The following is a 24,249-nucleotide window of genomic DNA, read 5'->3' as shown; positions in this document are numbered from 1 at the left end:
GTCCAGGGAGAAGAGAAGCTACCGCGCATGCGCGCGGCGATGACCCGGAAGTCCTGCCGCATTTCCGGAGCGGCGGCCATCTTAGTACACCCGGAGCGTGTGCTTGTCGGCACAGAAGCTCCGGGTGATCCAGCGCCCCTTCCTCTCTCAGAGTCGGCGGCGTTCTCCCTCCGCTCACCCTGAAGAACCCCTCGGTTCCAGCGGTGGCGGCTTCGGGAGCCGGACAAGCCGCGGCAGGAGCCTCCTCGCTGCCGGTACTCGACCGCCCGGTCCCGGTCCATCGGTCTTCATACAGGTACCACCGGAAAGAGGTTCCCTGTTCAGGGACAGGAAACCAACTGATGCGAGGGAGAGGTACCGCCCTTTTATCTGTAGGTTTCCTGTCCCTGAAGGGCGGATCCCCTCTCTCCGTAGTGCTGTCATGGGAGACCGAGAAAACATATACAATCTGCAACGTGTGCACATAGCCTAAGGCTTCATGCAACTGCCTAAATGTGCACCACTGCTGCCTGCAGAACTCTTCCGCTGAAGCCTGAGTGAATTTTATAGTGCTTTGCGAAGGTATGTAAACTGGACCAAGTCACAGCTTTACAGACCAAGAAGCCCCCACTGCCTGAGTGGAGTGTGCTCTGATCCCCGTTGGAATGGGCTGACTTCTGAATGGTGAAACGAATCCACCTGGTTATCGTAGCCTTAGAAGCGGAAATACCATTCCTGTGACCTTCCGGGAGAACGAACAGGGCATCTGTTCTTCTGAAGGATGCCATCCTTGAGACGTACCTTCGCAGAGATCCGACTAGGTCCAGAGTGTGGAGAGTTCCTTCAAATCTGTGAATAGGGGCTGGACAAAAGGAAGGAAAAACAAATGTCCTTGTTGAGATGGAAGGACAAAAGGAGGTTTGGCAAAAGAATGGCGACGGCCTGAGGACAACCTTGCCCTGATGGAAGTTAAGGAAAGGCACCCGGCAGGATAAAGCGGCTAATTGCGAAATCCATCTGATCGATGTGATCGCCACAAGGCAACCTTGCAGGACAGAAAGACCAGCGAAATGTCCTGAAGCGGTTCAAAGGGAGTTTCCTCAAGGGCACTTAGCACCAAGTTGAGCTCCCAAGGCTGTAAAGTCATGCAATAGGGAGGAGCGACATGTGAATACCCTGAAGAGTCAACCTGAAGTCTTGACGCAATGAGTTTCTGAAATACCGACAAAGCAGAGATTTGGCCCTTGAGAGAGCCGAGTGCCATACCTAAGTCCAGACCGACCTGTAGGAACTCTAAAATGGTGGGAGCTGAAAAGACGAGAGTGCACCAAGCAAAAAATGTCGTCCAAGTACGATGGTAAATGCCTACCGATGAGGGTTTACGGGCACTAACCATGGTGGAAAAGACCTGTTTAGAAAACTCTGCCTGGGTTAAGACCCAGGATTCAACGGCCACGCCGTTGAACACAGGGCCCCCGAGTTCTGGTGGTAGATGGGGCCCTTGGAGAGCAGACCTGGCCGATCCGGCAGTCACCAGGGAATGTCGGCGACGAGGTGTACCACTTCTGCAAACCACGCGCGGAGAGACCAAATCGGGAGCAACCAGAATCACTGGTACTTCTACCGCCTTGATTTTCCTGATTACTCTGGGGAGTAACGATAGAGGAGGAAAGATGTACGGAACGCGGAATTGACGCCATGAAAGAACAAGAGCGTCAACACCAATGGCTCTTGGATCTCCAGACCTCGCTATAAACTGGGGAACATTGGTATTCAGTCTGGACGCCATGAGGTCCACATCTGGGATTACCCAGCGAAGACAGATCTGGGAGAAGACTTCCAGATGGAGCTCCCCCGAAGTGAGACCCTGACAGCTGAGGAAGTCCGCCGCAAAAGGTTTCGACTCCTGGAATGTGTACCTCAGATCGCCAAGTGGTTGTTCTCTACCCAACGAAGGATGCGAGTTACCTCGGACATGGCCGTCCTGCTGCGGGTACCCCCCTGATTGATGTATGCCACACCCGTGGCATTGTCTGATTGGATATGGATGGGGTGACCCGCCAGAATATGATGGAAGTGTTGCTGGGCCAGTCAAATAGCATGGATCTCCAGAACATTGATCGGTCGCTTCGATTCCCAAATTGACCAGCGGCCCTGAGCAGTGTGGCGGTGGAAGACTGCTCCCCAGCCTGAAAGACTGGCATCAGTAGTCACCACTAGCTATTGAACGGGTAGGAAAGACTTCCCCCCTGGGTGAGGGAAGAGTTCAATGTCCACCACCTGAAAGTCTGTCTGACCTGCAGGGATAAGTGGCAACTTCAGTCGAGGGAGAGTTTCTGTTCCAAGCTGCCAGAAGGGCATGTTGAAGGGGACGAAGGTGAGGTTGCACAAAGGGGACCGCTTCCATTACGGCCACCATCTTTCCTAGTACCCTCATTGCAAACCAGATAGACTGAGAATAAGTGACAAAGCGCTCAAGCTCCTTGTTGAAGGGCTAAAGGTACCTTCACACTAAACGATATCGCTAGCAATCCGTGACGTTGCAGCGTCCTCGCTAGCGATATCGTTTAGTTTGACACACAGCAGCGATCAGAATCCTGCTGTGATGTCGTTGGTCGGGGCTAGAGGGCCAGACCTTTCTTTGGTCGCTGGCTCTCCCGCTGACATCGCTGAATCGGCGTGTGTGACACCAATTCAGCGATGTCTTCGCTGGTAACCAGGGTAAACATCGGGTTACTAAGCGCAGGGCCGCGCTTAGTAACCCGATGTTTACCCTGGTTACCATCCTAAAAGTAAAAAAAAACGCTACATACTTACCTACCGCTGTCTGACCTCGGCGCTCTGCTTCTCTGGTCTGGCTGTGAGCACAGCGGCTGGAAAGCAGAGCGGTGACGTCCCCGCTCTGCTTTCCGGCCGCTGTGCTCACAGTCAGTACAGAGAAGCAGAGCGCCGAGGACAGACAGCGGAAGGCAAGTATGTAGCGTTTGTTTTTTTTACTTTTAGGATGGTAACCAGGGTAAACATCGGGTTACTAAGCGCGGCCCTGCGCTTAGTAACCCGATGTTTACCCTGGTTACCGGCATCGTTGGTCGCTGGAGAGCGGTCTGTGTGACAGCTCTCCAGCGACCAAACAGCGACGCTGCAGCGATCCGGATCGTTGTCTGGATCGCTGCAGCGTCGTTTAGTGTGAAGGTACCTTAAGACTTTGTCTGGAGGGAGAGTTAACAACCCCCGAGACAAGTCCAGAGACATTTCTAGAAAGGAGATCTGCTGGGCTGGGACTGGAGAGGATTTGCTTAAGTTTATCAGCCAGCCCAGGCAAGAAAAGATATCGCAAATAATGTGAACGGACTCCACGCAGTTGTGGAAGGACAGACCTTTGATCAACATCATCCAGATAGGGCAGAACGATCACACACACCGAGAGTGCAGGATGGACATGATGGCCGCCATGACCTTTGTGAACACTCTGGGGACGCGAGGATGAAGGGCAGGGCTGTGAATTGGAAATGCTGTTCGCGAATGGCGAAGCACAGGAATCTCTTGTGAGGGGGAAAAATTGGAATGTGCAAGTAAGTCTCAGATGTCGATTGAGACCAAGAATTCCCCTTCCAGGTAAGTGAAAACTGAACGCAGAGATTCCATGCAGAAATGACGGGCCTTGACAAACTTGTTTAGAAGGTTGAGGTCTAGTATGGGTCTTAACTTTCCGTCATCCTTTGGGATGACGAAAAGGTTTGAATAGAAACCCTGAAACCTTTCACTTTCTGGGACGGGGACAATGACACCATTGTGACACTACGGCCCAGGAGAAAGTTTGCCCTTGCCTCTGAAGAGGGAAGACGGGAGGGAAAGAAACGTGAAGGGGGGCGCGTAGCAAAGTCGATTTTGTATCCGGACGACACCAGATCTCTAACCCACTCATCGGAAAAAACAAAAAGCCAGACCTGACAAAAGTAGGTGGACCCCTACCCTGCCGGTGTCGACCCGATAGAACTGATAGCATGAAGAAAATTTCTGGGACCTAGGTCCTTTAGGCCTTGACTGTTTGGGTCATGGCTTCCAATGCTAGTTAAGCCTGTATGAGACCAGAGTTCCTCCATCCCTTAGTGGAGAACGTCCTGAACCAGACGAAGTAGTGGCCCAGCTTGGAGTGGAGCGAAAGGAACGGAAACGGATTTGTTGCTCTTTCCGAAAGGGACATCCAAGTCTCTGTTGGGGAAGGAATTTGCCCTTTCCTGCCGTAGTATCGGAAATGATCTGATCCAGCTTTTCCCCAAATAAGCGACCGGTTTGATAAAGAAGGGAGGTGAGAGACTTGATGCAGTGCCCGCCTTCCACTCTCTGAGCCATAATGACCTTCTGATAGAGATGGTATTGGCTGCTGACTGAGCCGCACAACCGGCCGCATCCAAGGATGCGTGAACCAGGTAATCACCTGCCCGGGAAATTTGGTTGGCAAGGTGCACCGCCTCTGGAGGAAGGTTACTGCTCCTAAGAGAATTAGCCAAGGGCTCTGACCAGAAAACCATAGCCTTAGCTACCCATGCCGCGGCAAAGGATGGATACAGGGCCGAGCCTGAGTCCTCAAAAGCAGAGTGGGCCAAGCCTTCTATCTGATGGTCAGTGGGATTTTTGATGGATGAGCCATCCGGCACGGGCAGGAGAGTTTTGGATGCTAGGCGGGATACTAGGTTTATCCGGGCATGCTCTATGCCTATTAACTATGTCACTAAATTCCGGATGAATAGCAAATGCCTTATGAGAGCGTTTAGTTCTCTTAAAGGACAAGGTCTGATCCGGAGCGGAGCCAAAATCTTTCTCAACCTTTAAAGCCTGGTTGACTGCCTCGATAAGCGGAGCTACTGTCTTCTGAAAGTCTGGCGAATCTGGATCTAAGGAACCATCAGATTCAGTCAGATTTGTGTTCACTACTTATCTCTGGAGAGAGAGAGAGAGAGAGAGAGAGAGCGACAAACTGAGCTGTGAGGCGACAAGGCACGTGTGTGCTCAGGAGACATGCTACGGACCCGTTTTCTAAGTGCCTGACTGCTTCTAGAGTGCTTTCGGCCCCTGCTAACCGACTGCTCCCGGCTAGGGGAATGATACGTCTACATCAGTCCTGCAAACGCTCTGGTCCCCCAAAGGATCACGAAGGGATTCAATCACTTTGGCCAGCGAAGCCATGGATTGAGACAGTGACGAAGCCCACTCAGGGGGACTAGGTACACTGGGCTCGTTGGCGGTGGAGGGCTCCTGAGTGCAGCTGGGGTCACAGGCACTGCAGAGTGGCGAACTCAGCCTTACGAAACGCAGATTGGCAGGACGAGCATGAAGTAAAGAATATAGCCATAGTCTTGTTAGACTTTTTAGATGCCTTAGGCTGGGACATGATGTACCCTTCTATGTAGCCCTATAATATTAGGGGCTGCTGAGAAAAGGGTGTTACAGCAGGGAGGATGTATAATGCAGTTCTCCCTTACACAAGTCTGTGTCCTCGCTCCTCCTGCGTGGCCCTGCACTGAGAACACTTGCTGCCAGTCGTGATGGCAGACAGTGTGTCCTGAGGCGGTGTGGTGGGGGGGAGAAAGATGGCCCCCCGAGATCTGAGGCGCTTCTTGTGCTGTGCGAGAAGAGTCAGGACTTGTGGGCGGGACCTCCGCATCGCAATGGCAGAGATAAAGGTTGCTGCCTAGTACAGGGCTGAAGCCGGGGACCAAGCTTGCAGAGCAGGTCGGCGCCAATGCAGGAAGGGGCCGTACGCGTGCCCCCATGGTCAAAAAGGGTCCCCATCAACCAACGTCGCCCCAGACCGAAAGGAAGGAAGGAGCCCACCAGCCCAGGCACTTACCTGGAGAAGCTGCCGGGTGGCAGGTAAGGCAGCTTGCTGCAGGTCCTCCTGTGCTGCTGCTGGTTTGGACGGTGCAGGGATAAAGGGGTAACCCTCAATCCACCATCCCTTTAATAGGGAGGGCTGAATCTCTGGCAACAGGCCTGGCAGCGGAAGAGGACACGTAGAGGCGACACTCCATGTGCTCATCCGTTGAAGGTGTGGGGAGATCGGGTGCCCCTGAAGGCTATGTGCACACGATGCAGATTTAGTGCAGATCTGCAGGGTATTTTTCTGCAGCAGAAACGCTGCAGAACTGCACTGTGATTTACAGTACAATGTAAATCAATGAAGAAAAAAAAAAAAAAAAAAGCTGTGCACATGGTGCAGAAAAATCTGCGCAGAAACACTGCAGATTTCAAAGAAGTGCATGTCACTACTTTTGTGCAGTTCTGCAGCGTTTCTGCACCCCTCCATGATAAAAAATCTGCAGTGTAAAATCTGCACAAAATCTGCAACAAAAACGCACAAAAACTGCACATGTGGATTCTGCTAGGAGATGCAGATTTAGTGCAGAAAATTCTGCACATTTCCTACGTGTGCACATAGCCGAAGGGACCCAGTGCCCCTAAGAATCAGCTCAGGCGTGGCATCCTACGTCGCAGGAGAGGATCAGTCGCCCCTAAGAATCCGCTCAGGCATGGTATCCCACGTCGCAGGAGAGGATAGAGGCGACAGTCTCCGTGCGCGCCTGTTGATGGTTCGGGGAGATCGGAGCCTTGAAAGGATCCGTCGCCCCTTCGTCCGTTGTAAAAACTAAAATGCAAAAAATTGTAAAAATGTAAAAATAAAAAGTTTTGGGTCTGAATAGCAGACCCATCCGTGTACCTCCTACGGACACTTAGCAAGACCTGGCTCTCTGGGAGCCAGCTTGAGTGTGTATACTGCAGAGGAGGAGCTAACTCTTTTTGTGTTAACTTCGTGTCAGCCTCCTAGTGGCAGCAGCAGCATACACCCACAGTCCTGTGTCCCCCAATGAGGCGAAGGAGAAATGTAAATTTCAGGGTTCGTTTTCAGACACCTAGTGACTGGTGCGGAACTCCAAACCTGGATTTCTTCTGAAAGTCAGTTTAACAATTATGGGAAGTAGATTTTCCAGCTCCAAAGTTCAGGTCCACATTGATTTCTATGGGGTTTGGGTTCTGGTTCGTGAACCAAATTTTGGACTAAAGTTCGGTGGAACCCAACCTTTCTTGGGTCCACTCATCCCTAGTAATAACGTAATAACCCTATGTTACAAGCGCTCAGTCCCAATCTTCTAAGTCCACTATAGAGCTGTACTATTGTGAAGACATGTATGCGGCAGGATATTCTCACACTTTTCTCTATCCCCTTATTTACGGACAGTAAGAACAAGGACTACAAGATAATATCCGCTAATAAAGAGGATGGTGTGGTGGCTGCGACACTTGGGTGGATGGTTCATAACCTTGGGGAAGGCAAGGGGGTGGATGGTTCACTCCACAAATCACCATTTCCTGTTTCATTTAATGATTACCGTAGTTCTCCTTTACCTTAGCGCACAACTTCCATAGACATTTTACATTTCAAGTGATTATCTGTTAGTTAAGGTAAATGAACTTACCTATGAATGTCTGAGCCAAAGTCTTCTAAGAACTCCACTTTTCTCTGTGAGAAGGTGATTTTTGTTGTCAGGGCCATGGAGCTTTTTATCACTTTATCGAACAGTAACAAGATACTGCTCTCATTTTGTTTCACGTCATCGCTGAACTCCAGATCAATTAGGTTGAGGTATAGCTTTGCATTTTCCTGCCCAAGAAAAAGACAGTAGTTAGTAGGTTCTTTTCCCCCTTCATTCAAGGGCACAAAAGTTAATTGCGACTTACCAGGCAACATCAGATTAGAGGGACAGTTGTCAACATGTTGTAACAGTTGTTACATACAGACAACTCGCGAGTCATCACTATTGCCAGGAGGTCTCAGAGAGAACAGACTTCAGTCGCTGACAACATGGTTTGTAATGTACTGGTGGGAACACATACCTATGTTTGCATGCTAATTTTATTTTTAAAGGGGTATTCTGGCAGCAATGAGATTGGTGATGCTCATTGGTTGTTTGGTTGCTGAACGAACCAGCTACAGTAGAGCAGCAAGGTTGGGTCATGGCTAAAGTCATTCCTCACGGAACGGCTCAATAAAAGCAGACTACATGGCTCCAGCAGTCACTAATCATGCCCCACTCTAATGTGCCCCTTTAACCTCTTCATCCCCGAAACACTTACAATTTTTTGCTCCCCTTCTACCTAAAGCCATAACTTTTTTATTTTTCTGCCAATATGGTTAGTGAGGGCTTGTTTTTTTACGAGAAAAGTTGTACTTCTGAATGACACCATTGAATTTACCATATGGTGTACTGGAAAGCAGGAAAAAAAATTCCAAGTGCGGTGAAAATGCAGCGTGTTCACCAAATGCCAAACGGACCCGATATTGATTCTCCATGTCATTACAAGTTTTTAGACACCAAACTTGTCTAGATTCTTTTTTAATTTGAATGGTGGAAAAAAAATGCAAAGTTTGCGTACAGAGGTGACTATCTACACAATTTTGGGGTAGATATGTTTTCATCGCCTCTTATTTTATTGCAATGTTGAAGCGACCAAAAAAAAAAAAAAAAACAATCGTTAATTTTTTTTTTCTCTTCATTACACCATTTACCCATCAGATTACTTTTTATATTTTGATAGATGTGGCGTTTAACGTGGTGAACCAAATGTAGATATTTTTTATTTTGAATAGGGCAAAAGGGAGTGATTTGAACATATATTTTTAAAAACTGTTTTTTCTTTTTACTTGCTTTAGTAGTCTCCATAGGAGAGGTGAAGCTGCGATCCTTTGATCGCTTGTGCTACACATGGCAGAGCGTCTGCCCTGCTATAGGTAGCAGAAAAGCTCATCGGCGCTCAGATTGGTTGGCATAACAACCTGGGGTCTGCAAGAGATCCCAGTGGTTGTCATTGCCTATAGGCACCAGCAATCATGTGACAGGGAGGGGCGCAGATGGGTGGAGCTAGTGAGATTGACAGCCGCAGGTGAATTAAGATTCCACCTGTGGCTGTAAGGGGCACACGATATCTGATCAGGTCAGCTTTCATGTGTCAGAAAAGATGTGGCTCAGCGCCAGATCCAGCATCAAAGTGGGAGGCATGGCATGTCATGTCATGAAGGGGTTAAAGCGAGGGTCACACCAGTGCATTTTTTCTCTGAGAAAACCAGTTCAATCATGTTGTGCAGAATTTGATCAGTGAAAAAAAAAATCTCCATTCTCTCAATTTGTTAAAAAAAAAAAAAAAAAAAAAAAAAAAAAATGGAAACACCTAACGTTTTGACATCATAATCTTTGAACATGATAAACATGCAAACCGTGACATATGGTAATGTTTTGTAGTTGATTATTTGTGTTATGTGATATGTGTATGTAAATTAACTGTTTGCTTTGCATAATTGTAACAACATTGATGAGAACCTGATACCAGGCGCTAGTGTAACAAAGTGCCCAAATGCTTGGCGTGTCAAGAGGTACGGTCTCCAAAGTAATGACTGCGTTTGAAAGAAGAAAAAACGTCCTCAGCAAAGCACAGGTCCGGCCGAAAGTCAAAGTTGACAGAGAGACCATCGGACTCTAAAGCGAATTGTGAGAGGATCGCAAGACCACGGCTCCGAAAATCACTGCTGAGCTCAATGAACACCTATAGAACCCAATTTCCACGAAAACTGTTCATCGGGAGCTGCAGAAATCTGGGTTCCACGGAAAAGCTGCAATTAGAAAACCGCTGCTCTCAATGACAAATGTTTCCAAGCATTTAAAGTGGTATAGAAACCTCCAGAATTGGTCCCTAGAGCAGTGGAAACATGTGATATTCTCAGACGAATCATCGTTTACCCTATTTCCGTTAGTTTAATATGGTGTAGGTCCACCTTTTGGGGCGATTACAGCCTCAATTCTCCGACGTATGGATTCATACAAGGTGTGAATTGTTTCCAAAGGAATTGTAGCCCATTCTGCAGTTAGAACACCCTCCAGTTCTTTGAGCGACGATGGCGGCGGAATTCGACGTCTAAATTGAATCTCTAAAAATCGACCATAGATGAGATGCTCAACTTCAATAGAATGTATTTTTTATTTTTTTTTTCTCACAAAAAATTATTTTAGCCTCAATTTGTTCATTTCCACATGGGCAACAGGATAAAATGGATCCTAAAATGTGTTGGGCAATTTCTCCTGAGTACACTGATACTTCACATGTGGGGTAAACCATTGTTTGGGCACATGGCAGGGCTCGGAAGGGAAGGAGCGCCATTTGACTTTTTGAATGAAAAATTAGCTCCAATCGCTAGCGGACACCATGTCGCGTTTGGAGAGCCCCTGTGTCTAAACATTGGAGCTCCCCCACATGTGACCCCATTTTGGAAACTAGAGCTCCCATGGAACTAATCTAGTTGTGCGGTGACCACTTTAAACCCCCAAGTGCTTCACAGAAGTTTATAACGCAGAGCCGTGAAAAGAAATCATTTTTCTCCAGTCACCTTCCACGACAGCGGTACTGGAGGATGTCTCCCCGCCCTAATGGGGGACAGGAAACACAAAGAGGTTAAATACCCTCCCCTTCCTGCCACCTCCAGTGTTTTTCCTGTCCCCTATGGGGCATGAAGAGGTCCTGCGGTAGTGCTGCCGTGGCCGGCGATCGGAGCACTCAAAACCATACCTAGCCGGGCAGCCTGGGTCGGGATGTTTCGCCTCCCTGCGGCGCTGCTCCCGTCTCCTCACATGGTGTGGACTCCGGACCCCTCCTCCCGCGCTCCTTCGGGAGTAAAGCGGAGCTGTGTTGTGCGGCCGGGGTCCCCGTGCGGCTCCCCGGCATTCCTCCTCTCCTGCTGGCCGGAAACGGTGGACGCGCGAACCTGAAGTACCCGAACTTCCGGTTCACGGCATGTCCGTTCCAGCGGTGGAGCGCACGCGCGTCGGAAAAGCAAATCTGATGGGCATAGCGGTTTTTTCCCCTACGCCTGGGACCGGGAGGAGGAGCACAAGATTGGACGCAGCTTCCACGGTATTTAACCCTGGTAGATCACCTCCAGGTAAGGCCCCCTGTCTGTCTGTCTGGACTGCAGTACTGACTGACCATGGAAGGTGACAGACCTGTCTTTGCTTCTGCCGAGCCCTGCGTCCTCCCTCCTACCGTGAGTAGTGGGTCAGGTCCCTCTATCCCTGTATTCCTTAGGGTGCTATATACTTAGTCCCCCTTCTCTCTCTTTTTTAGGGAGACAAGGCCTCTGCCCCTAGGAAGGACAGATCTTCCAAGAAATCGGAAGATCGAAAATGTGGTGTTTGTGCATCAAAGCTACCTTCTTCATACAAGAAACTTTGCCAGCCCTGCACTGATGAAATATTACGCTCAGAACAGCCATCCTTGTTCGAGAGCATTAAATCCCTCATTAAACAGGAAGTTCAGTCCTCTGTATCGGCCCTTTCCCAGTCTCTGTTACCTCCGCCACCTCCTCCTAAAAAAAGGAAGATGGCAATGGTTATTTCTGATTCAGACTCTGGTGAACTTCATTCCTCCGGCTCGGAGGATTTGTGGGAGAATGAGGGCTCCACTTCCACCCCCAAAGAGGAAAGTAAAAAATACTATTTTTCCTCAGAAGACATACATGAGTTAATTAGTATGGTCAGGGGGACAATGGGCGTTGAGGAGGAGGAGAAACCATCAGTGCAGGATGAGATGTTCGGTGGGTTAAAACCTAAAAAATTAAAGGGGTTTCCTATACACGAGAATGTACAGAGTCTCATTCTTCATGAATGGGAATCGCCCGAAAAGGGACTTACTGTTCCCTCCGAACTAAAAAATCGTTTCTCTCTCGATGGAGACGTCTCTCTGTGGGATACCCCTAAGGTAGATGTACAAGTCTCTAGAGTATCAAAAAAGACAACCCTCCCTTTCGAGGATTCTTCCCAACTCAGAGACCCTATGGACCGCAAAATGGAGATCTTGGGAGACTTCCACCAATCTCCTTAAAACAAACATTGCGTCCACCTCCTGCGTGGCTAGATCCCTATTCCGTTGGCTCCGCACGCTTGAAGATCACCTTACCCAGGGAACATCTAGGGAAGTAATCTTAGATTCCCTCCCTCTTCTCCAGAAAGCTACGGGCTTCCTCGCTGATGCTTCGGCAGAGTCCATTAGAGTGGCTGCTAAATCGGCAGTTCTCTCTAACTCAGCCAGAAGAGCTCTATGGCTGAAGTCTTGGAGTGGGGACATAACGTCCAAAACAAAGTGTATATATATATACACTTTATTTTATTATTGTCCCTACATATGGGGGTGATAAAGGGGGGGTCAATTTACTATTTTTTTTATTTTGATCACTGTGATACAACTTATCTGGAACGCGCACTGCGCATGCGCCCGCCATTTTGGAAGATGGCGGCGCCCATGGAGAAGACGGACGGACACCGGGAGGCTCGCCAAGTAAGGTTGGGGGGTTGTGGATCGGAGGACGGAGGGGAGCAGACCACAGTACGGGACAGAACGGAGGACTGGGGAGGAGATCAGTGGCGGGGGGCAGATCAGGGATCCAGCCATGGCCGATGATATTGCAGCATCGACCATGGCTGAATTGTAATATTTCACCACTTTTCATAGGTGAAATATTACAAATTGCTCTGATTGGCTGTTGAAAGTGAAACAGCTAAGCAGAGCTTGAGCTTGGGCTGGGCCTGGGCTGAAGTACCACTCCCCGTCACTGCAGATGGGGTGAAATTGGAGTTAACCCTTTCACCCGATCTGCAGGGACGCGATCATTCTGTGACACAGCATATGCGTCACAGGTCGGATTGGCACCGACTTTCATGACGCATACGCTGGGTCACAGGTCGGAAAGGGGTTAAAGCCTGGTTGACTGCCTCAATAAGCGAATCCACTGTCTGCTGAAAGTCTGGCGTATCCAGATCTAAGGAACCATCAGATTCGCAATCAGATTCACGTTTGCTACTGAACTCTGGAGACAGAAACGGAGCTGTGAAGTGACAAGGCACGTGTCTGCTCAAGAGACGTGCTACGGATCCGTTTTTTTTTGTGCCTGACTGCTTCTAGAGTGCTTTCGGCCCCCGCTAACCAACTGCTCCCGGCTTGGGGAGGATCCGTCTAAATCAGTCCTGCAAACCCTCCGGAATATAGCCATAGTCTTGTTAGACTTTTTAGATGCCTTAGGCTGGGACATGTTGTACCCTTCTATGTGGCCCTTTAATATGAGGGGCTGCTGAGAAGGGGTACTGCCGAGAAAAGAAGGTGTTACAGCAGGGAGGAATCTGTAAAATGCAGCACTCCGTTACCCAGGTCTGTGTCCCCGCTCTTCCTGAGTTACTCCGACTGTGTGGACCCTGCACGACACCTGCTGCCTTCGTCCTGATGGCAGATAGAGCGCGTGTCAAGGTTATCTGGGGGGAGAAAGATGGCCCCCGAGATTTGAGAGGCGCATCTTGGGGTGGGTGGGCGGAGCCTCCGTATCGCATCATAGCATGGGCGGAGTAAGGATTGTGGCCTAGAACAGGGCCGCAGCCGGGGACTAAATCTGCTTTGCCGATGCATGCCCCCGCAATGAGAATGGGTCCAGCGCCGCCGCCCCAGACGGCCTTCAATGAGCCCTCCAGCCCCGAAACTTACCCGGAGAGGCTGCAAGGTGGCAGGTACGGCAGCTTGCTGCAGGTCCTGTGCTGCTGCTGGTTTGGACGGTGCAGGGATTGGGGGGGGGGGCCCTCAATCCACCATCCCTTTAGGAGGGAGGTGGAGAAGGACCTTCCGCCTCCTTGTGCCAGCCGCTTTAACAGTGATGGAGCAGTGAGAACTGCTCGGACGCCACAAGGTGGGACTCTCTACATCCAATAGGTTAATCCCCTATGATGGGACAGGGCTAAATGTCCGGCAATAGGCCTGGCTGCAGAAGAGGATACGTGGAGGCGACACTCCATGTGCTCATCTGTTGAAGGTGTAGGGAGATCGGTGCCCTTGAAGGGACCCGTCGCCTTTAAGAATCAGCTCAGTCGTGGCATCGGAGGAGAGGATACGGAGAGGCGACACTCTCCGTGCTTGCCTGTTGATGGTTCGGGGAGATCGGAGCCTTGAAAGGATCCATCATCCCTTCATCCATTGTAAAAAATAAAAAAGTCAAAATGTAAAACTAAAAGTTTTTGGTCTGAATAGCAGACCCGTTCGTGTGCCTCCTACGGACACTAAGCAAGAACTGGCTCTCTGGGAGCCAGCACGAGGTTCTATGCTGCAGAGGAGGAGCTAACTTTTTGTGTTAAAGGGAATCTGTCACCTACTTTTTCGTATATAAGCTTTGGCCACCGCCATCAGGGGCTTATCTACAGCATTCTGTAATTTTGGGCGTTGCGGTCCGTTTGGCATCGCGGTCCAGGTCCTCCCATCTTCATGCGATAACGTCCTCTTCCTCGCTTCCTGTCACAGCTCCTGCGCAGGCGTACTTTATCTGCCCTGTTGAGGGCAGAGCAAAGTACTGCAGTGCACAGGTGCTGGGCTTCTTGGACCTTTCCCAGCACCTGCGCACTGCAGTACTTTGCTCTGCCCTCAACAGGTCAGATAACATACGCCTGTGCAGGAGCCGCAACAGGAAGCAAGGAAGGGGACGTCATCGCATAAAGATGGGAGGACCGCGATGCTCATCAGACTGGACTGCCCCCCCCCCCCCCCCCTCCCCCAGGTGAGTATAATATAACCTGTTTTTCTTACCTTTCAGGTTACATCGGGGGCTTATCTACAGCATTATAAAATGCTGTAGATAAGCCGCTGATGGCGGTGGCCGCAACTTATATATGAAAAAGTAGGTGACAGATTCCCTTTAACTTAGTGTCAGCCACCTAGTGACAAGCAGCATACAACCCATGGTTTGTGTCCCCCAATGAGAAGGAGAAAACAGTGCTCACTCCAACGCCACAACTCTCCCCCCACACCCCTTGTATTGGTGACACTCCCCCCACAACCCTTGTATTGGTGACACTCCTACACAATCACAGATTTACTATGACTGAGGAGCCAGAAGACCACAGCATCTGATGTCTCCTACTCCTGCACCGATTAGAGGCACTTGACCTTCATGTTAAACAGTGCAGATTTCTTTTAGTAGTGCAGGGGTTAATCTACTCAGTTGAGAACTCCTGGACGCTTTCCTGCATTATTGCTCAGCTGTACATTGTAAGGCACTCCCATCTCTTACATTATCTGGCCCAAGGCTAGTGCTCATTGCTAGAGTAGCTTACGCTGCATGGTTAGGAGAAGGTGGTATGGAGTTGTCGTTTGAGAAGGAGTTTAGTGGATATATCCGAGATGGTTGCTAGGTTTTGGTTATGTGCCAATTCCCTTCCCTCTCCTACTTTGGTTTTACCCCATCCTTCACTCCCCGGTGTTTACTTCTGTTTGTGTGGGTATATTTCTATGATTGGTATTTTTCTTTATCCCTGTTTGTATTACCTTGTTAGTCTGGTTGGTTTATTACGGTACACTGCTACTCCCCTCTTCCCTGGGTAGGGGAAAGGTACGTGGCCCCGGAGTCTTCGCCATCGGAAGGAATCCGGGGAACAGGGCTAGCTAGGGCGCCCTTAGCATTAGAGACAGGGCAAGAGCACCTGGTCCTAGGACACTCGACAACAAAGTAGTGACAAGCGCCACAATCCCCCTTGTATCAGTGTGGGGGTGATCTGTATTGGTGCTCAGTCCCACGCGCCACAGCCCCCCTTGTATCGGTGCTCACTCTCATACCATGTTCCCCCTTGTATCAATGCTCACTCTCACACCATGTTCCCCCTTGTATCAATGCTCACTCTCACGCCGCAGCTCCCTTGTATTGGCTGATCGATGAGGGCGCAAGGAGTTTGATTTTCACTAATCTGAATGATGGCCGACCATATTTCAAAGTCTGCAATCGCTATAGCGATGACAAGGATAGAAGAGTCACTCACTTTGTCTTTCTGGAGGGCATCATTTAACACCTTCTTCGCCTTCACCAAATTTTTCATATGTTTGTAATAGAAGCGAGCGAGCTTAATTGCATAAAACGATTGCTCGTGCGGGGCTTTAGAGTTTTCCATCGCTTCAGACAAGAGCTCCTCGGCCTCCTTAATATTTCCGTGCCGCCGCTCTAAGTTGACTCGTCTTAGTCTAACCATTGCCAGACCTTCAACAGACTCTTCCAGTGTTTTTAGTATTTGTTTTGCGTCATGTACGTTACCTGCAACGAGAGGGACCATTAGGACAGGGCGTTATGGATGTATATAATCTAATATGGCAGGGAGAAAGTTGGGATCTCTTACCTTGCTGTTCCTCAAATGCAGCCCAAAGTAAATGAACTAAAGGCTTCTTCAAGAGATGTATATTACAGGCTCTGTTGTAGACGTGTCTTGCTCCTTCGGCGCTGTGATGCTCCATGTACTTGGCAAACTAAACACAAGAGAGACTCCCCGTTAACACATCCAAGAACGATGTAATGTGTGTACAATAAAATTCTTGTTTTAAACCCATTCAGCACCTTTATTGAACCACTAGACTAGAGACTCTGTAAGGAAGGGCGAAGGGAGGCAACGCTGTTGGCATATGCAGCAGTCAAATCTGGTTGCAAGCAGACCATCCCCTAATGCAATAGATATAGTTATAGATGAACAGAATTCACAAGTATACAGGGTTAGGCACGACATCTATGTGTTAGACCATATTGCATGAAGGCGGTGAAAGAGTCTTACCTTTATCCAGAACTCCTCGTAACAGGCGCAGGCAATGACACATCTCTCAAACAGGATGACCACTCGCTCGTGGACACCGTTCTCAATTTCAAAGTCCAAATACTCCTTCCAGTTATTGATTTGCACTTTCTCCAAAGGTTTCACGTGAAAGTACGGTCTTTTAATCTTTAAGGAAAGGTACATGTTTAGTATGGTGGAACATCAGCCCCAATCCTATTCTTACAAGTGTGCATCTCCACCTTATAATCAACCCCCAGGCCAGAATGAAACTTACTCCCTCCTCAAAGGCCCATCTTTTGCGGACTTCATGGTCATTGAGGCTGAAGATTTCTTGATGGACTTCAATGATTCGATGTCTCATGTTCTCTATTTCTGTTGTGCGCTGCAAAACAACAAATACATATATAAAAAAAAAATAATACTTATGCCAAGATCTTTTACTTCTCATGTGTTACAAACTTCCGCACAAATCCGTGGTATATCATTGCATCCATCGTTAAAGTTGAAAATTTAGACTGCACCGACAGATTTAATTCAGCAAACGAAAAAGGGAAGACGAGTGTAAAAACTGCTTCTGAAAATCCAGTGATGTCTCCCCCACAATCACTGTGTCAAGGGACATTACATGGTAATCAGAACGGGATTGCTAAGGTCTAGGTCCCTTTAGATGTTAAAGTCCCATTGTAGTGTTTGCAGCAGATTAAACAACAAACAGACCCAAAAGAAAGAGAGAGGAAGAAAAAAAAAAAAATAAAAACTTTCCACCCTCGTATACAGCAGCAATACCTCTACAGACGCCACCTGTAAAAGGCTGTGTGCTGCAGATTAATTTAAATGCCTGATTTTAGAAAAAAGATTTTGATTTGGGCACAGCGCTTGCACAATAGAAGTATTGAGACAAGCCTGTATGGCTACGTTCACATTAGCGTTGCTGGGCGCAGCGTCGTCGACGCATACCGACGCATGCGTCATGCGCCCCTATCTTTAACATGGGGGGGGGGCGCATGGATATGCGCCGGTATGCGTTGTCTTGCGTTTTACGACGCATGCGTCAATTTGACACACCAGACAGGGCACGGAAGACGCTACTTGTAGCGTTTTACCTGCGCCAAAATTCAAGAACATTACTAGTTTATGGCAACGCATGCGTCAAAACGCAGCATCAATAGTAAAAAGATTGTTAAAAATAAACAAAATAAAAAAATCATTGTATTCTCACTTTGTCGCCTTTCCCCCTGCTCCTTGCGACGCTCCGGTCCATGCATTGCGGTCTCGCGAGATGACGACGTAGCTATCTCGCGAGACCGCTACGCATTCTTGGGACCGGAGCTCTCGAGGAGCATCATCGGTAAATGCCTGGGCTGGATCCGGGGGCCGCCGGAAGGTAAATATAACTTTTTTTTATAATTTTTTTTTTTTTTTTTTCTTCAAACAGGGATATGGTGCCCACATTGCTATATACTACGTGGGCTGTGTTATATACTGCGTGGGCTGTGTTATATACTACGTCTCTGTGATATATATTACGTGGCTGGGCAATATACTACGTGGGCTGTGCAATATATTACGTGGGCTGTGCTATATACTACGTGGGCTGTGCTATATTTCTCTGCTGTATATGTGCATCATGAATCGTGGTATGTGTTCAAGAAGGGGGCCCACTGAGACTCCTTCGCCTGGGGCCCTCAAAAAGAGGGATTTTTGGTTCTTACCGTAAAATCTTTCTTGGAGCCTTCATTGGGGGACACAGGTAACCATGGGTGTATGCTGGTGTCACTAAGAGGCTGACACTATGCAAATAAAGAAGAAATAATTCCTCCCCGGCAGTATACACCCTCCGGCAGGCACCAGGCAACTCAGTAGGTGCAAAAGCAGTAGTAGGAACAAGTAAAAATTAAACTCAACCTATGTACCAAACCACAACAACGGCACGTAGGCCAACACGGTACAACCTAAAGGGAGGGGTGCTGTGTCCCCCAATGAAGGCTCCAAGAAAGATTTTTACGGTAAGAACCAAAAATCCCTCTTTCTTTCTCACTTCATTAGGGGACACAGGTAACTATGGGATGTCCAAAAGCAGTCCCTAGGGTGGGATATTCTGAAGAAAAAGAAGAATTAGATTGGCCGGTGAGAGACCGCCGCCTGCAATATCTTCCTACTCAGGCTCGCGTCCGCTGAAGCCCGAGTATGCACCTTGTAGAATTTTACAAAAGGTGTCAATGGATGACCACGTTGCGGCCTTGCAAACCTGCAAGGCCGAAGCTTGGTGACGAACTGCCCAGGAAGCTCCCACAGCATGGGTAGAGTCAGCCTTCACCCCCGAAGGCGGCCGTTTGTTTCGGACACGGTATGCCTCCAGAACCGCCGAACGGATCCAACGAGCAATTGTGGACTTGGAGGCGGGAAGTCCCTTTTGACGCCCTTCCGAGACTATAAACAGAGGATCGGCTTGACGAAAAGAAGCAGTTCTGGAAAGAAACCCGGATAGCTCTGACCACATCCAACTTGTGAAGAGATTTCTCCAAAGGATGAACTGGGGAAGGGCACAAGGAAGGGAGGACTATGTCCTCATTGATGTGAAATGCCGAAACTACCTTTAGTAGAAAGGAAGGAACCGGTCGAAGAACCACCTTGTCCTGGTGCAGGATTAGAAAGGGAGAACGACAGGATAATGCTGCCAGCTCGGACACTCTCCTAATCGAGGTGATGGCGACCAAGAAGGCCACCTTCCATGAAAGAAGCAAGAAGGAGATGTCCTGAATCGGTTCAAAAGGCACACACTGGAGAGTGTCTAAGACCAGGTTGAGGTCCCAAGGCTCGATAGGATGATAAGGGGGAACTATATGAGCGACCCCTGGATAAAAGGTCCGCACCTGTGGAAGAGAGGCCAGGTCTCTTTGAAAAAGGATGGACAGAGCGGAAATCTGACCCTTCAAGGTGCTCAGGGAAAGTCCAGAATCAAGACCCGCTTGAAGAAAACCGAGAAGTGATGGAAGGGAAAAGATCATAGGAAACAGACTGTTGTCCTCACACCATTGGAAAAAGGCCTTCCAACATCTATGGTAGATACGCGACGAAGCCGGTTTTCTCGCTTTTATCAGTCTGGATGACACTGAGAAAAACCCGCGTCCTTCAGGGCCGTGGCTTCAACAGCCATACCATTAAATTCAGAGACCGAGAATTTGGGTGGAAGAGGGGCCCCTGCGAAAGAAGATCCGGGCGATCCGGTAGTCTCCATGGAACGTCTGACAGCATATTCACTAGTTCCGCATACCAGGCCAATCTGGAGCTACCAAGAGTACAGGGACCCCTTCTGTCTTGATCTTTTTTACGACCCTTGAAATCAAGGGAAGGGGTGGGAACAGATAAGGCATCCGGAACTGGGCACACGAGAGTGTCGCATCCTACGGCCATCGGATCCCGAGATCTGGAAACGAACTGGGGAACCCAGTAGTTTGCCCTGGAGGCCATTAAGTCGACATCTGATATGCCCCACCTCTGACAAATTTGACTGAAGATGGCGGGCGAGTGGTCTCAACTCCCCACAAAGAGCCCTTGGCGACTGATGAAGTCAGCTTCCCTATTGTCCACCCCTGGGATGTGGACGGCTGATATAGAGGGAACGTGGCTCTCCGCCCAACGCAGAATTTTTGCGACTTCCGTCACGACCTGTCTGCTGCGAGTCCCTCCCTGATGGTTTATGTAAGCCACGGCTGTGGCGCTGTCCGACAATGCAGACCGGCTTTCTCGAGAGGAGGGACTGCCAGTGGATGAGGGCTAGGAAGATGGCTCTGATTTCCAAGAGGTTGATAGGAAGCAGTGTCTCTTGAGTAGTCCAGCGGCCCTGGGCCGTGAGGTGGAGAAAGACCGCTCCCCACCCCTGGAGGCTGGCGTCGGTGGTGATGACCTGCCAGCGGAGGGGAAGAAAGTACCTCCCCAGCAGAATGGAGGTGGATAGCATCCACCAAGTGAGACTGCTTCACCTTGGGAGAGAGGCGAAGCGGGCATGCCCAGGAATCCCAGCCCCACAGTGTGAAACCGCTGCTTACAAGTGCGCCACTGCGGCCTGCAGAGTCCGCCTGCCCAGACTCACATCTGTGGAAGTGTGGGAATTATAGTGCTTCAAGAATGCATGCGGACTGGACGAATCCGAAAGCTTGCAGGCGTGCCTTGTCGACGCCTGGTGCCTAGAACCCACGATAGACAGGGAGATAGATGTCAGCCTAACACGGAAGGACTCCTGGATGGTGAAAGGAATCCACCAGACTAACATGGCCGATGAAACGGCTAAACCCTTCCTGTAAACGTCGGGAAGAATTCCTCTTACCGTCAGGAATCCCAAGATTAAATGTCCAACCTTCGGAAAGACGCCGTCCTCGAGACATACCTACACTTCGTCCAGATTATGGGGAACTCATTCCATTTTGTGGACTGGTGCCGAAAGAGAGGAGGGAAGAACTATGCCCTCATAACAGTGGTAATACAATACTACCTTGGTAACAAGAGACGGGGATGGCCTGAGGATCACCTTTGCCTTGAAGGTAATAAGGGAAAAAAGTCTGAAAGAACCGAGCAGCTAGCTCCGAAGACTCGTCAGGATGAGGATATCGCAGAAAAAAATGGGCGACCTTCCCTGATAGTAAAGTCTGTCCGGATCAAAAAGAAGTCTACTGTAAGACTCCTAGGACCATTAAGGTCCCAGTGATCTACGGTATGCGATAGGGAAGAACTACGTGTGAAAACTCCCTGCGAGAAAGTCCCTACTTGCAGTTTTGTTGCAGTAAGGCAGAAAGCTACTAGCTCCGCAAGCAAAAACAGACGTGGTCAGCGCAGATCTCAGAGGATCACTGGGGCCCTTTCTGCTTCTGAAAGGCTTTCGGAAGTAGTGGAAGGGGAGTTATGGAAACTTACCACGGAAGAACCAGAGCATGCAGTGCGATGGCTCTTGGAACTCGAGGCCGAACCACAAACTCGAGTACATTGGCGATCAGTCTGGACGCCATCCGATCTACAACTGGAGAGCTCCAGTGAAGGCAGATCTGATGGAAGACTTCCGGGTGAAGTTGCCACTCACCTGAGGCGAAACCCTGACAGCTGAACAGGTTTGCCGCCCAGAATTCTACTCCTGTGATATGTACTGCCGAGATCTCCGAATGATAGATCTCGGCCCATCAGAGAATGTGAGGTACCTCGGCCATGGCGCCTGACCGTGGGTACCTGCTAGAAGATTGACGTATGGCACAGCCGTGGCATTGTCCAATTGAATTCGGATAGGGTGACCCGCCAGAAGGCAGTGGACCTGCTGTAGGACTACCGTACGGATCTCCAGAGCAATGATAGGGAGAAGGAGACTGGCATTGGTAGTTACTAATAACCATTGAACCGGGAGAAAGGCCCTGGATGAAGAAGGAGCTCAGAGACTATCGTCTGAAAGTCTGTTTGACTTGCTGAAAACGAGCAGAGCGAAGGAAACTGCTTCCATTGTAGTCACCATTTGTCCTCAGAACCCTCCCAGCAAATCGAATGAAATGAGGGGATGAGTGATCAAGTGCCCGAGCTCCCTGTTGAAGGGCCATGACCTTGTCTCGAGGGAAAATTACCATCCTTCTGAAGTGTGCAGGATCATCCTCAAAAAGGATATCTGCTGGGCTGGAAAGGAGGAGAACTTGTCTAAGTTTAGCTTGCAGCCCAGGTGAGAGGAACATGAGCCACCATGAGCCTTGCAAACACTCAGGGTGCGGTAGCAAGGCCGAAGGACAAGGTCGTGACTTGAAAACGCTGTTCACGAATGAAAAAGCGAAGGAATTTTTGAAGAGGGTAAGCATCCCGAATGTCGATGGATGACAGAAACTGCACCTTTTTCGGTTGAAGTAATGGCTGAGTGGAGGAACTCCATTCAAAGAAGGAGAACCTTGTGAAAGGTTGTTAGAAGTTTGAGGTCCAGGATCAGTCTCACTTTTCGTTCCCCTTTTTGGAACCAAGATCCCTTAGATCTAGACTATCCTGGACAACCCTTCCACTGCTGGTTGGGGCTGTAGGAACATACGATCCTTTGTTAGTCTCCTGCTCAAAAGAGATTTGATTTGCCAGTTTTACTGTCTTCAGGTTACTGGTGTGAATCAAAAGTAGTTAAGGTCTCCAGCCAGGAGACCATTGCTCTAGCAATCCATGCGGCAGCTAGGGAGAGTATAGCGCTGAACCCAAAGCCGCAAGACGGAACAAACCAGATTTGCTATCTGACAGTCCGTGATATTCTTAATTGATGATACATTGGGCAAGGATACTGGTAGGTATAACACAGGAGATTCTACCCGGTTAATCTGCCAAGTGGCAGAATGTACGGCTGCATCCAAACAGGTCACAGTCTCTTGCCATCGCTGCTCTCTTGACGGTGCAGAGTTAAAAATTAGGAACCCTCGATTCACCATCCTCTTAACAGGGAAGTGGAGAGGGATCATCCGCCTTCTTGCATCTTCTGCTAAATAGTGGTGATGCAGAGGGGGGTGCTCGGACGCCCAAGAGGGGGCCTGTGTACATCCACAGAGTTTAGGTCTCTGGGTGGACAGGACAGGTTGTCTGGCGTTGGGCCTGGATGCTGAAGGTGATACATGGAGGCGACACTCCGTGTGCTCGTCTGTTGATGGTGTGGGGAGATCAGAGCCCTTTAAAAGGACCCGTCGCCCTTAAAAATCAAACCAGGCATGGCACCCCACATAGAGGCTTCTGTCCAGTGAATCACATATCCGGACTGAATGGCAAATGCTCTACGAGGGAGTTTAGTTTCCCTATGAGGGACATTGTCTAGAGCAGGACCGGAGTCCTCGTCAATGTACAGAGATTGATGATATAAATAGGCGAGTTCATCCTTTACTGAAAGCTCTGGCAAGTCCAGGTCCAAGGCAATATCCGATCCATGTTCAGAGTCTTGTTCTCAGCAAATCCTTGGGGAGAGAGATCATGAAATGAAAACTTCCGTTTTCTAGATGCCTGTACGTTTCTAGAATACTCGAGGCCCCTGCTAGCCGACGGATCCCATGTAGGAGAGGGACCATGTATATCGGTCCTGCGAGCACTCCGAGCCACAGAGGGAGCACGGAGGGATTCAGTCTCTTGGTCAGAGAAACAATGGGTTGCGGCAGTGACGAAGTCCACAGAGGGAACCACGTACTCTGGGATAAACTGGGATCAGCGGCGGAGGGCTCCTGAACTCATTTAGGGTGACCAGAATTGGAGTGGTTGTGTGCCTTTAAGACCAGGGAATACTGGTCATGCCATGTTGCAGAGTCGTTGTGCCCCTTTAATGCAAAGTCATCACCCCTGTGTGAGCCGGCCGGGTGGACCAAGATGGCCACCGGAAGTTGCAGAGTTGATAAAATCTCACAGAGAGAGAGAAGCGCAATTTGGGGGCAGAGCCACAGGCAAGATGTGGGCGGAGCCTCGAGACTTCCATGAATAGGCCCAAGCCCAGGCCTAAATTTCTGCAGTCGGCGGGAGCGATACCAGCAGTAGAAGTGAGGGGCGTTGCAGTGGCCGAGAAAACTGAGCGCTTCCGTGCCAGGCGAGAAGCGCCAGAAGAACGGGCAGAGACACCTTAGGGCGCCATAGTGCG

At 49.4% G+C, this 24,249-nt stretch overlaps 1 protein-coding gene and 1 non-coding gene across 4 annotated transcripts in view; both read right to left on the bottom strand.

The window, feature by feature from the left end:
* The window catches only part of PRPF39 (pre-mRNA processing factor 39), a 79,420-nt gene that overhangs the window by 11,241 nt on the left and 43,930 nt on the right, over positions 1-24,249 (bottom strand). For all 3 annotated transcript variants that reach the window (XM_069734875.1, XM_069734884.1, XM_069734891.1), the window contains 5 exons: positions 16,915-17,022; positions 16,641-16,805; positions 16,215-16,341; positions 15,864-16,132; positions 7,455-7,639 (listed from right to left, as the gene is read on the bottom strand). In XM_069734875.1, coding sequence (XP_069590976.1) covers positions 7,455-7,639; positions 15,864-16,132; positions 16,215-16,341; positions 16,641-16,805; positions 16,915-17,022 — 854 coding nt within the window. The remainder of the gene's footprint in view (positions 1-7,454; positions 7,640-15,863; positions 16,133-16,214; positions 16,342-16,640; positions 16,806-16,914; positions 17,023-24,249) is intronic.
* On the bottom strand, positions 7,718-7,802 carry LOC138660528 (small nucleolar RNA SNORD127). Its single transcript, XR_011317916.1, has one exon. It is a non-coding gene; the product is annotated as a small nucleolar RNA SNORD127 (small nucleolar RNA).

This window comes from Ranitomeya imitator, chromosome 1 (assembly GCF_032444005.1).
Source record: "Ranitomeya imitator isolate aRanImi1 chromosome 1, aRanImi1.pri, whole genome shotgun sequence".
Classification (NCBI taxonomy): domain Eukaryota; kingdom Metazoa; phylum Chordata; class Amphibia; order Anura; family Dendrobatidae; genus Ranitomeya; species Ranitomeya imitator.
Note: the sequence above shows the minus strand (reverse complement) of the source record. Positions and strands in the feature narration are given on the sequence as shown.